This window comes from Rhinoderma darwinii, unplaced genomic scaffold (assembly GCF_050947455.1).
Source record: "Rhinoderma darwinii isolate aRhiDar2 unplaced genomic scaffold, aRhiDar2.hap1 Scaffold_4468, whole genome shotgun sequence".
NCBI classification, from domain to species: Eukaryota; Metazoa; Chordata; class Amphibia; order Anura; family Rhinodermatidae; genus Rhinoderma; species Rhinoderma darwinii.
Window position 1 is genome coordinate 21,736 of NW_027463913.1, and position 15,059 is coordinate 36,794.

Here is a 15,059-nt window from a genome sequence, read left to right on the forward strand (position 1 = left end):
ACCTCAGACAGCATTCCTTGGCTTATTTTAGACCTGGAATCTCACTCTGGGCCAGTAATCCTATGTAACACGGCTATGGATGTTGTTTCACTTGTCTGCCCCTTAAATTTGGGAATCCATCTTTTAAGCATTTCCATATGTTTGCTCGCTCAGCCGCAGCTTTTCTCCCTTCCCTCCCTAAAAAATAAAGCTTTACTCCCCAGATAGGCATTGGGCGGCCGGGCAGGTTTCGGCAGTGTGGGCCCCTGGGAGGACTTTCTATTTGTCGGCAGCTACTACCTGGCCCAGGGCGCTATCTTCTGATTATTACCAGTCTACGCCGCTGTCATGTGGGAATATATGGGACATTTATAACAATGTGATGGGGTCTTCATAGAGTTGTCCACCACAATTACTGTCCATTATATATGTAAATCCCTTCCCGGAGCCCCTATAGATCACAGCTACAAATCTCCTATATTCACCTTACCATATATATTCTACCTTGCCCTGACTTTCCAAAACTCTATACAATGCATATGAAAAGAACATTATACTGTTCATTCTGATCCTTCTGGTTCATGAACACAATGTCAGAAGTACAGTAAAGACTGACACGCGGGAAGAGCAGGAGAAATGGCATGGGGCTTGTAACTTCCACCTGATTAAGTTATGACCTATAATCTATGGCGATCTAAATTCAGTTCAGTAGAACCACGTGAGGTCTGGACGTCGTCATAATATAGACCATAAAACGTGACCACGTGAAATAGTCTTGAGTAAGAGCGATCAGTCAGGAGTCTAGGACATTTGCGCTGCTGCTGTGTTTACCCCACAGAGGATTTCCTACACTGATACATTGTAACAAACCCATCAGTTGTATGAGCAGGAATAGGTCAGGGTTGGTTTTCGGTAGAGAAATTCACATATGATAAATTCACTTTTTTTGCTATTTCATTCATAGAAATTATGAAACTTTTATGTTCATTTACTGACATGTAAGTATTATATATCCCACAACAGTCAGTAAGAAGTACCTAGGTCATGTCATCTAATACATTGTCATCTTTGGTTGGTTGCTATGGGTCACAATGGACCCCCCCCATCAATAGTAGATCATAAATGATGGTTTTGTATGTTTCTATAAACTTCACCTATAGGGGGCAGTGCACTCCTCACCACAGATTCTGTTTTTTCTTTTTGATTGGCAGGATGAGCTGGATCTCACAGACAAGAACAGGGAGGCGATGTTTGCCCTCCCCCCGGAGAAGAAATGGCAGATTTATTGCAGCAAAAAGAAGGTAGGTGTCCCCCGACTATTTCATCTGTGTCATCACTCCGGCCACACACCTTAGATTTATGTCACTAGATCCCATTAATTTCAAGAAATTCCACTGAGCACTAATGTCTCGGGGTCTGACCGATCTGATCCTTTGTGGTCTGACCGATCTGATCCTTTGTGGTCTGACCGATCTGATCCTTTGTGGTCTGACCGATCTGATCCTTTGTGGTCTGACCGATCTGATCCTTTGTGGTCTGACCGATCTGATCCTTTGTGGTCTGACAAAGGAGGCAGGGACTCCTAGCGTCGTACATAACTATGATTCTAGGAGCCCGGCTCCCTGCACTGTGTTCGGTCCGGGACTTGCGGCCGAAATACGTTCCGTCCTTTACGGACCGAACATGCTCGTGTGAATCCAGCCTAACTCTCATTTCTCTCTTTGATAATAAAACCTTCAGATTTTTAGCTTTAACTTACAATTTCATCCTATAATATAATATAATCCTCCAGAACTCTTATGTTCACACAGAGGTTTTTGACGCGGAAACCGCGCCGCAAAACTCGTCAAAAACGGCCCGAAAATGCCTCCCATTGATTTCAATGGGAGGCGGAGACGTCTTTTTCCCGCGAGTGGTAAAACCGTCTCGTGGGAGAAAGAAGGGACATGCCCTATCTTCGGGCGTTTACGCCTCTGACCTCCCATTGACATCAATGGGAGGCAGAGAAAGCGTATTTCGCTACGTTTTATGCCCGCGGCGCTCAATGACCGCAGGCGAAAAAGCAGCGAAAATCGCCGTGCAGGGAGAGGAAAATCTGCCTCAAACTTCCAGACGGAATTGCAAAAAAACTCAGTGTGAACATAGCCTTATTATATGGTGCGGATTTGTAGGGTTCATGTCGAGTATTTTAGGGGTTAATCCTTGTTCTAATAACTTGGCTACATTGTATTCCGATTTGTGTCATTTAACTTTTTTGTTGGTTCCACTTTAAGAATTTGGTCCCTTCTGTAGGAATTTCATACAAGGATTTCTTCTTCTCCTTCTTCAATTTCTCAAATCTACAATTGTTGGGCCGGATCTGAGGTCTTGGTTTATGATCATTGAGACCTCCCGTGTCCCCTCCAGAAAGTCCCATTACCATCCCCCTTTCATTGACTGGGGTCTTTGCAGTGACCAGTGTCAGCACTGTTTCAGAGTTTTTGCTCCTCGTCAGTGCGGAGCAGGGTTCCGATTGGCTGTGTGAAATGTTCCTTGCTGTGTAAGGCTCTTTAAGGGGTTGAAAATTGACTTACAGGATAGTCACCTATACATAACCCCCGATATTAGGATCCCCATCTTTAGCTCCATCCCTGATCTGACCGGTAATGCCCACAAAAACCTTTCAGGAACGGAGCGTTCCTGAAAGTTTTTTTTTTAGGGCACATGTGCATAAACTCCACCCCACCTGATCCCTGTTTTGATGGACAATCCTGTGAAGAACCGGGCAACTGGAGGTAATGCACCTATAGGTGGCGCTGGAGAGACCGTTTTCTTCCCTTGAGAGAGGAGCTATTTTGCATATTTCCCTTAAATATTCGCTACCTGTAGCTGGATCTATGCAAGAAGAATCCGTGTCTTTCCAAAGTCTGGGAAATTTACGTTACGACAAGTTACTTTCCCAGATTCCTGAAAGGCCAGTGTGCTTAGATACTCAGTGATACGTCCCCGGTTTCACATTGTATCTGAGGTCTCTGTATATTCATATCTCCTCATCCATCCCCTGCTTTCTCTTCTGGGGTTTCCGATTGTTCTCTCCAGGGATCTGGCTCGTGTGTGGTGGGTATAATGACCTGGAGGACGTGTTCCATGTTACCCACCTGTTATTCATGGGCATTGCTGCCTCCTCTTCTGGGGTGTAGCCGGAGACACAGGTTGTTCATTTCCTCCCTGGCCCATCGGGATTCTTTCATATTCTCCCATGACAGTCCAGCCATCCGACTTTCCCGGGCTGCACGCCAACCTGTGTAGCTGGCGAACCCATTGTGAATGATTATGCCCCGAACATGATGTTCTAATGTCTTTCCATCATCCTTATTACTTCCTGCTATCAGCGCCTGGACAGACGCCACTGCAGCCCACTTATTATTCCAGGTGCCCACGCTCCTAGAACGGGCATCAGTCCATCATAGTTCCAGCAGCCAGAGAGCATGAATCATTGCCTCACCTCTCATTATCGGTCTTCACACAGAGTCCGGGAGTATGTACAGAGATATTATATTGTGCCCAGGTTATACCAGCATGCTCCATATCACTATATACAGGAAGATGTATAACTTATACCAGCTGTACATATATAATTATATACAGAAGATACCCAGGTTATACCAGCATGCTCCATATCACTATATACAAGAAGATGTATAACTTATATCAGCTATACATATATAATTATATACAGAAGATACCCAGGTTATACCAGCATGCTCCATATCACTATATACAAGATGATGTATAACTTATACCAGCTGTACATATATAATTATATACAGAAGATACCCAGGTTATACCAGAATGCTCCGTATCACTATATACAGGAAGATGTATAACTTATACCAGCTGTACATATATAATTATATACAGAAGATACCCAGGTTATACCAGCATGCTCCATATCACTATATACAGGAAGATGTATAACTTATACCAGCTGTACATATATAATTATATACAGAAGATGCCCAGGTTATACCAGCATGTTCCATATCCCTATATACAAGAAGATGTATAACTTATACCAGCTATACATATATAATTATATACAGAAGATGCCCAGGTTATACCAGCATGCTCCATATCACTGTATACAAGAAGATGTATAACTTATACCAGCTGTACATATATAATTATATACAGAAGATACCCAGGTTATACCAGCATGCTCCATATCACTATATACAGGAAGATGTATAACTTATACCAGCTGTACATATATAATTATATACAGAAGATACCCAGGTTATACCAGCATGCTCCATATCACTATATACAGGAAGATGTATAACTTATACCAGCTGTACATATATAATTATATACAGAACATACCCAGGTTATACCAGCATGCTACATATCACTATATACAAGAAGATGTATAACTTATACCAGCTGTACATATATAATTATATACAGGAGATACCCAGGTTATACCAGCATGCTCCATATCACTATGTAGAAGAAGATGTATAACTTATACCAGCTGTACATATATAATTATATACAGAAGATACCCAGGTTATACCAGCATGCTCCATATCACTATATACAAGATGTATAACTTATATCAGCTGTACATATATAATTATATACAGGAGATACTCAGGTTATACCAGCATGCTCCATATCACTATATACAAGAAGATGTATAACTTATACCAACTGTACATATATAATTATATACAGAAGATACTCAGGTTATACCAGCATGCTCCATATCACTATATACAAGAAGATGTATAACTTATACCAGCTGTACATATATAATTATATACAGAAGATACCCAGGTTATACCAGCATGCTCCATATCACTATATACAAGAAGATGTATAACTTATACCAGCTGTACATATATAATTATATACAGAAGATACCCAGGTTATACCAGCATGCTCCATATCACTGTATACAAGAAGATGTATAACTTATACCAGCTGTACATATATAATTATATACAGAAGATACCCAGGTTATACCAGCATGCTCCATATCACTATATACAAGAATATGTATAACTTATACCAGCTGTACATATATAACTATATACCGAAGATACCCAGGTTATACCAGCATGCTCCATATCACTATATACAAGAAGATGTATAACTTACACCAGCTGTACATATATAATTATATACAGAAGATACCCAGGTTATACCAGCATGCTCCATATCCCTATATACAAGAAGATGTATAACTTATACCAGCTGCACATATATAATTACATACAGAAGATACCCAGGTTATACCAGCATGCTCCATATCACTATATACAAGAAAATGTATAACTTATACCAGCTGTACATATATAATTATATACAGAAGATACCCAGGTTATACCAGCATGCTCCATATTACTATATACAAGAAGATGTATAACATATACCAGCTATACATATATAATTATATACAGAAGATACCCAGGTTATACCAGCATGCTCCATATCACTATATACAAGAAGATGTATAACTTATACCAGCTGTACATATATAATTATATACAGAAGATACCTAGGTTATACCAGCATGCTCCATATCACTATATACAAGAAGATGTATAAATTATACCAGCTGTACATATATAATTATATACAGAAGATACTCAGGTTATACCAGCATGCTCCAAATCACTGTATACAAGAAGAGGTATAACTTATACCAGCTGTACATATATAATTATATACAGAAGATACCCAGGTTATACCAGCATGCTCCATATCACTATATACAAGAAGATGTATAACTTATACCAGCATGCTCCATATCACTATATACAAGAAGGTGTATAACTTATACCAGCTGTACATATATAATTCTATACAGAAGATACCCAGGTTATACCAGCATGCTCCATATCACTATATACAAGAAGATGTATAACTTATACCAGCTGTACATATATAATTATATACAGAAGATACCCAGGTTATACCAGCATGCTCCATATTACTATATACAAGAAGATGTATAACATATACCAGCTGTACATATATAATTATATACAGAAGATACCTAGGTTATACCAGCATGCTCCATATCACTATATACAAGAAGATGTATAACTTATACCAGCTGTACATATATAATTATATACAGAAGATACCTAGGTTATACCAGCATGCTCCATATCACTATATACAAGAAGATGTATAACTTATACCAGCTGTACATATATAATTATATACAGAAGATACTCAGGTTATACCAGCGTGCTCCATATCACTATATACAGGAAGATGTATAACTTATACCAGCATGCTCCAAATCACTGTATACAAGAAGAGGTATAACTTATACCAGCTGTACATATATAATTATATACAGAAGATACCCAGGTTATACCAGCATGCTCCATATCACTATATACAAGAAGATGTATAACTTATACCAGCATGCTCCATATCACTATATATAAGAAGATGTATAACTTATACCAGCTGTACATATATAATTCTATACAGAAGATACCCAGGTTATACCAGCATGCTCCATATCACTATATACAAGAAGATGTATAACTTATACCAGCTGTACATATATAATTATATACAGAAGATACCCAGGTTATACCAGCATGCTCCATATCACTATATACAGGAAGATGTATAACTTATACCAGCAGTACATATATAATTATATAGAGGAGATAGCCAGGTTATACCAGCATGCTCTATATCACTATATACAGGAAAATGTATAACTTATACCAGCTGTACATATATAATTATATACAGAAGATACCCAGGTTATACCAGCACGCTCCATATCACTATATACAAGAAGATGTATAACTTATACCAGCTGTTCATATATAAGTATATACAGAATATACCCAGGTTATACCAGCATGCTCCATATCACTATATACAAGAAGATGTATAACTTATACCTGCTGTACATATATAATTTTATTCAGAAGATACCCAGGTTATACCAGCATGCTCCATATCACTATATACAAGAAGATGTATAACTTATACCAGCTGTACATATATAATTATATACAGAAGATACCCAGGTTATACCAGCACGCTCCATATCACTATATACAAGAAGATGTATAACTTATACCAGCTGTTCATATATAAGTATATACAGAATATACCCAGGTTATACCAGCATGCTCCATATCACTATATACAAGAAGATGTATAACTTATACCAGCTGTACATATATAATTATATACAGAAGATACCCAGGTTATACCAGCATGCTCCATATCACTATATACAAGAAGATGTATAACTTATACCAGCTGTACATATATAATTATATACAGAAGATACTCAGGTTATACCAGCATGCTCCATATCACTATATACAGGAAGATGTATAACTTATACTAGCTGTACATATATAATTATATACAGAAGATACCCAGGTTATACCAGCATGCTCCATATCACTATATACAAGATGTATAGCTTATACCAGCTGTACATATATAATTATATACAGAAGATGCCCAGGTTATACCAGCATGCTCCAAATCACTGTATACAAGAAGAGGTATAACTTATACCAGCTGTACATATATAATTATATACAGAAGATACCCAGGTTATACCAGCATGCTCCATATCACTATATACAAGATGTATAGCTTATACCAGCTGTACATATATAATTATATACAGAAGATGCCCAGGTTATACCAGCATTCTCCATATCACTATATATAGGAAGATGTATAACTTATACCAGCTGTATATATATAATTATATAGAGGAGATACCCAGGTTATACCAGCTGTACATATATAATTATATAGAGGAGATACCCAGGTTATACCAGCTGTACATATATAATTATATAGAGGAGATACCCAGGTTATACCAGCATGCTCCATATCACTATATACAAGAAGATGTATAACTTATACCAGCTGTACATATATAATTATATACAGGAGATACCCAGGTTATACCAGCATGCTCCATATCACTATATACAAGAAGATGTATAACTTATACCAGCTGTACATATATAATTATATACAGAAGATACCCAGGTTATACCAGCATGTTCCATATCACTATATACAAGAAGATGTATAACTTATACCAGCTGTACATATATAATTATATACAGAAGATACCTAGGTTATACCAGCATGCTCCATATCACTATATACAAGAAGATGTATAACTTATACCAGCTGTACATATATAATTATATACAGAGGATACGCAGGTTATACCAGCATGCTCCATATCCCTATATACAAGAAGATGTATAACTTATACCAGCTACACATATATAATTATATACAGAAGATACCCAGGTTATACCAGCATGCTCCATATCGCTGTATACGAGAAGATGTATAACTTATACCAGCTGTACATATATAATTATATACAGGAGATACCCAGGTTATACCAGCATGCTCCATATCACTATATACAAGAAGATGTATAACTTATACCAGCTGTACATATATAATTATATACAGAAGATACCCGGATTATACCAGCATGCTTCATATCACTATATACAGGAAGATGTATGACTTATACCAGCTGTACATATATAACTATATACAGAAGATACCCAGGTTATACCAGCATGATCCATATCACTATATAAGAGATGTATAACTTATACCAGCTGTACATATATAATTATACACAGAAGATACCCGGGTTATACCAGCATGCTCCATATCCCTATATACAAGAAGATGTATAACTTATACCAGCTGCACATATATAATTATATACAGAAGATACCCAGGTTATACCAGCATGCTCCATATCACTATATACAAGATGTATAACTTATACCAGCTGCACATATATAATTATATACAGAAGATACCCAGGTAATACCAGCATGCTCCATATCACTATATACAAGAAGATGTATAACTTATACCAGCTGTACATATATAATTATATACAGAAGATACCCAGGTTATACCAGCGTGCTCCATATCACTATATACAGGAAGATGTATAACTTATACCAGCTGTACATATATAATTATATACAGAAGATATCCAGGTTATACCAGCATCGTCCATATCACTATATACAAGAAGATGTATAACTTATACCAGCTGTACATATATAATTATATACAGAAGATACCCAGGTTATACCAGCATGTTCCATATCACTATATACAAGAAGATGTATAACTTATACCAGCTGTACATATATAATTATATACAGAAGATACCCGGGTTATACCAGCATGCTCCATATCACTATATACAAGAAGATGTATAACTTATACCAGCTGTACATATATAATTATATACAGAAGATACCCAGGTTATACCTGCATGCTCCATATCACTATATATAGGAAGATGTATAACTTATACCAGCTGTATATATATATATATATAATTATATACAGGAGATAACCAGGTTATACCAGCATGCTCCATATCACTATATACAAGTAGATGTATAACTTATACCAGACGTACATATATAATTATATACAGAAGATACCCAGGTTATACCAGCATGCTTCATATCACTATATACAAGAAGATGTATAACTTATACCAGCTGTACATATATAATTATATACAGAAGATACCCAGGTTATACCAGCATGCTCCATATCACTATATACAAGAAGATGTATAACATATACAAGCTATACATAAATAATTATATACAGAAGATACCCAGGTTATACCAGCATGCTCCATATCCCTATATACAAGAAGATGTATAACTTATACCAGCTGTACATATATAATTATATACAGAAGATACCTAGGTTATACCAGCATGCTCCATATCACTATATACAAGAAGATGTATAACTTATATCAGCTGTACATATATAATTATATACAGAAGATACTCAGGTTATACCAGCGTGCTCCATATCACTATATACAGGAAGATGTATAACTTATACCAGCATGCTCCATATCACTATATACAAGAAGGTGTATAACTTATACCAGCTGTATATATATAATTATATACAGGAGATACCCAGGTTATACCAGCATGCTCCATATCACTATATACAAGAAGATGTATAACTTATACCAGCTGTATATATATAATTATATACAGAAGATACCCGGGTTATACCAGCATGCTCCATATCACTATATACAAGAAGATGTATAACTTATACCAGCTGTATATATATAATTATATACAGAAGATACCCGGGTTATACCAGCATGCTCCATATCACTATATACAAGAAGATGTATAACTTATACCAGCTGTATATATATAATTATATACAGAAGATACCCGGGTTATACCAGCATGCTCCATATCACTATATACAAGAAGATGTATAACTTATACCAGCTGTATATATATAATTATATACAGAAGATACCCGGGTTATACCAGCATGCTCCATATCACTATATACAAGAAGATGTATAACTTATACCAGCTGTACATATATAATTATATACAGAAGATACGCAGGTTATACCAGCATGCTCCATATTACTATATACAAGAAGATGTATAACTTATACCAGCTGTACATATATAATTATATACAGAAGATACCCAGGTTATACCAGCATGCTCTATATCACTATATACAAGAAGATGTATAACTTATACCAGCTGTACATATATAATTATATACAGAAGATACCCGGGTTATACCAGCATGCTCCATATCACTATATACAAGAAGATGTATAACTTATACCAGCTGTACATATATAATTATATACAGGAGATACCCAGGTTATACCAGCATGCTCCATATCACTATATACAAGAAGATGTATAACTTATACCAGCTGTATATATATATATAATTATATACAGAAGATACCCGGGTTACACCAGCATGCTCCATATCACTATATACAAGAAGATGTATAACTTATACCAGCTGTACATATATAATTATATACAGAAGATACCCAGGTTATACCAGCATGCTCCATATCACTATATACAGGAAGATGTATAACTTATACCAGCTGTACATATATCATTATATACAGAAGATACCCAGGTTGTACCAGCATGCTCCATATCACTATATACAAGATGTGTAACTTATACCAGCAGTACATATATAATTATATACAGGAGATACCCAGGTTATACCAGCATGCTCCATATCACTATATACAAGAAGATGTATAACTTATACCAGCTGTACTTATATCATTATATACAGAAGATACCCAGGTTATACCAGCATGCTCCATATCACTATATACAAGGAGATGTATAACTTATACCAGCTGTACATATATAATTATATACAGGAGATACCCAGGTTATACCAGCATGCTCCATATCACTATATACAAGAAGATGTATAACTTATACCAGCTGTACATATATAATTATATACAGGAGATACCCAGGTTATACCAGCATGCTCCATATCACTATATACAAGAAGATGTATAACTTATACCAGCTGTACATATATAATTATATACAGGAGATACCCAGATTATACCAGCATGGTCCATATCACTATATACAAGAAGATGTATAACTTATACCAGCTGTACATATATAATTATATACAGAAGATACCCAGGTTATACCAGCATGCTCCATATTACTATATACAAGAAGATGTATAACTTATACCAGCTGTACATATATAATTATATACAGAAGATACCCAGGTTATACCAGCATGCTCCATATCACTATATACAGGAAGATGTATAACTTATACCAGCTGTACATATATAATTATATACAGAAGATACCCAGGTTATACCAGCATGCACTATATACAGGAAGATATATAACTTATACCAGCTGTACATATATAATTATATACAGAAGATACCCAGATTATACCAGCATGCTCCATATCACTATATACAAGAAGATGTATAACTTATACCAGCTGTACATATATAATTATATACAGAAGATACCCAGGTTATACCAGCATGCTCCATATCACTATATACAAGAAGATGTATAACTTATACCAGCTGTAAATATATAATTATATACAGAAGATACCCAGGTTATACCAGAATGCTCCATATTACTATATACAGGAAGATGTATAACTTATACCAGCTGTACATATATAATTATATACAGAAGATACCCAGGTTATACCAGCATGCTCCATATCACTATATACAGGAAGATGTATAACTTATACCAGCTGTACATATATAATTATATACAGGAGATACCCGGGTTATATCATCATGCTCCATATCACTATATACAGGAAGATGTATAACATACCAGCTGTACATATATAATTATATACAGAAGATACCCAGGTTATACCAGCATGCTCCATATCACTATATACAAGAAGATGTATAACTTATACCAGCTGTACATATATAATTATATACTGAAGATACCCAGGTTATACCAGCATGCTCCATATCACTATATACAAGAAGATGTATAACTTATACCAGCTGTACATATATCACTATATACAGGAGATACCCAGGTTATACCAGCATGCTCCATATCACTATATACAAGAAGATGTATAACTTATACCAGCTGTACATATATAATTATATATAGGAGATACCCAGGTTATACCAGCATGCTCCATATCACTATATACAGGAAGATGTATAACTTATACCAGCTGTACATATATCACTATATACAGGAGATACCCAGGTTATACCAGCATGCTCCATATCACTATATACAAGAAGATGTATAACTTATACCAGCTGTACATATATCACTATATACAGGAGATACCCAGGTTATACCAGCATGCTCCATATCACTATATACAAGAAGATGTATAACTTATACCAGCTGTACATATATAATTATATAGAGGAGATACCCAGGTTCTACCAGCTGTACATATATAATGCTGCTACTCCTATATATCCTGTCTTGCAGGATCGGCATGTTGGGGTCAGGCTGATGATAGGAATGTCCTGTACTCTGGATTATTCCCGAGTTCTTTATCGTGTCTTAATAAAAGCAAAACATCCCGGGGACTCCTGTTCTCTGCTCTTGGCACGGGCGGCGGTTGTTAATGAACTTGGCGCGGGGCCGGTGCTTCGCTATCAGGCTCTGGGTTTTCCTAAGTGCCGGCTCGGCCCGGAGATGATTATCTGCGCTCTAAAGTTTTATTTCTTATGGTTAAAATCGTTTGTGTTTTCACGTCCTCATGAATTCCTGGGAAGAGTTCATTACCCCACATCCGACCTCCGTCCCTTCTCCTTAGCAATCAGCCCGGGGAGCTTTATGGATTAATAGTCCTCGTAGGACATGGAGGACACTTTGGTCATAGATCTTCATATTATCTGAAGAGTTAATGATACCTGGTCACATGACTGCCTAAAATACACTCTATGGAGAAAAGTATGTGCCCCCCTCTTAATCATTATATTCCGGTGTTTCCTCCATCCCCCGCGGTGTATAACATCCGGCACTCGCCCAGCAGTCACGTTACAGACATTACTGATAGAACGGGTCATTGTAAGGAGATCAGTGACCTCCAGCGCGGTCCTGTAATAGGACGTCACCGGTGTAACACGTCAGTTCCGGAAATATCTTCCCCCCCCCCCCCTATATATTCCACCATCACCTGTGACTGATATTATTGTAAAGTGGAAGAAACCGCCGCAGCTCAGGCACGAAGTGCAGACCACGTAAAGTTACAGAGCGGGGGGGGGGGGGGGCGAGTGCTGAGGAGCAAGTGCAGAAAAGTCACCAACACTCCATAACTGCAGAGTACAGACCCCTTTAGTTCCAGTGAAGAGAAATCTTAAGGGTATGTTCACACGGCTTAGCAAAATACGTCTGAAAATACGGAGCTGTTTTCAGGCGAAAACAGCTCCTGATTTTCAGACGTTTTCGCAGCGTATTTTACGGACGTTATTGGAGCTGTTTTTCAATGAAGTCAAAGAAAAACGGCTCCAAACACGTCCCAAGAAGTGACATGCACTTCTTTTTCGTGGGCGTCTTTTTATGTGCCGTATTTTGACAGCGACACTTAATATTACACCTCATGGGAACAGAACATCGTAAAACCCATTGAAAGCAATGGGCAGATGTTTTTTAGGAGTATTAGGGGCATTTTTTCAGTCGTAATTCGAGGCGTAAAAAGCCTGAATTACATTGCGTGTGAACACACCCTAATTCTTCAGCACACGACACAGTCTGGACAATTTTAGCTTCCAACTTTCTGGGAACGGTTTGAGCTTCGGTCTTTTCTGTTCCCCATGACTGCGCCCCAGTGCACAAGGTCCACATGGGTGGCTGGTTTGTCGGTCGGTTGGTTGGAGGGGTTTGGGGTGGAGGAACTTGACTGGCCGCACAGAGTCCTGACCTCAACCCCATGCAATACCTTTGGGATGAACTAGAACGGAGATTACGAGCCCGACCCCCTCCCCCAACATCAGTGTCTGACCTCACAAATGATCTTCTGGATGAAGGAGCAAAAATTCTTGCACCCCAAAATCTTATAGAAAGCCCCCAGAGGAGGGAGAAGATGTTTTACTGCAAAGGGTCCAACTCCACAATAATGTCTATGGATTTAGAATGAGACGTCCTAAAAGCTCCTGTAGGTGTCTCAATACTTTGACCTGCACTATATGGACTAGTCTGGGGGCAGATAATGACGATAAACCTTATAATGAAGAAGACCTGCGGGATGTTGGACACGGAGCCGTCATTACATCACATGCCGTTAGTAGAGTCCACACACGAGCGCAGCGGGTACGGGTCCCCTCATCTCTGTATTCAGGCGCAGACTTCTCAGAGCCGAGGTCAAGAAAACAGGGACCTTCTATCCCCCCCCTCGGCATGTTGGACTTTTGGCTTTTGTGGGATGAAAAATTGATATTTTGATGAAATCCAGAATAATGGGGAACAGCGCGACGTCCTGGTGCCGGCTGCTGGGGGTCCAGAGGGAGAACAAATGTTACTTGCAAGTAGAACAATATTTTGGGATTTAATAATGCAAAGCCGGGAGTCGTCCTAGTTTTTATTAGGTTTTAAAAATTCTCTACAGCAGCTTTTCTGTTTCTAGGAAAGCTGGGTGACAACCAGTATGGCCGCCCTTTTCCCCTTCACAGAGTTTGCTACTCCGCTTTCTTGGAG

At 37.7% G+C, this 15,059-nt stretch overlaps 1 protein-coding gene across 1 annotated transcript in view; it reads left to right on the forward strand.

Annotated features, from left to right (window-relative positions):
* Positions 1-1,190: 1,190 nt before the first annotated feature.
* LOC142716088 (disheveled-associated activator of morphogenesis 2-like) overlaps positions 1,191-15,059 on the forward strand; it is a gene marked incomplete at its 5' end in the record, with an annotated part of 58,388 nt that continues 44,519 nt past the window's right edge. Inside the window, one exon of the mRNA XM_075848688.1 lies at positions 1,191-1,280. Coding sequence (XP_075704803.1) covers positions 1,191-1,280 — 90 coding nt within the window. The remainder of the gene's footprint in view (positions 1,281-15,059) is intronic.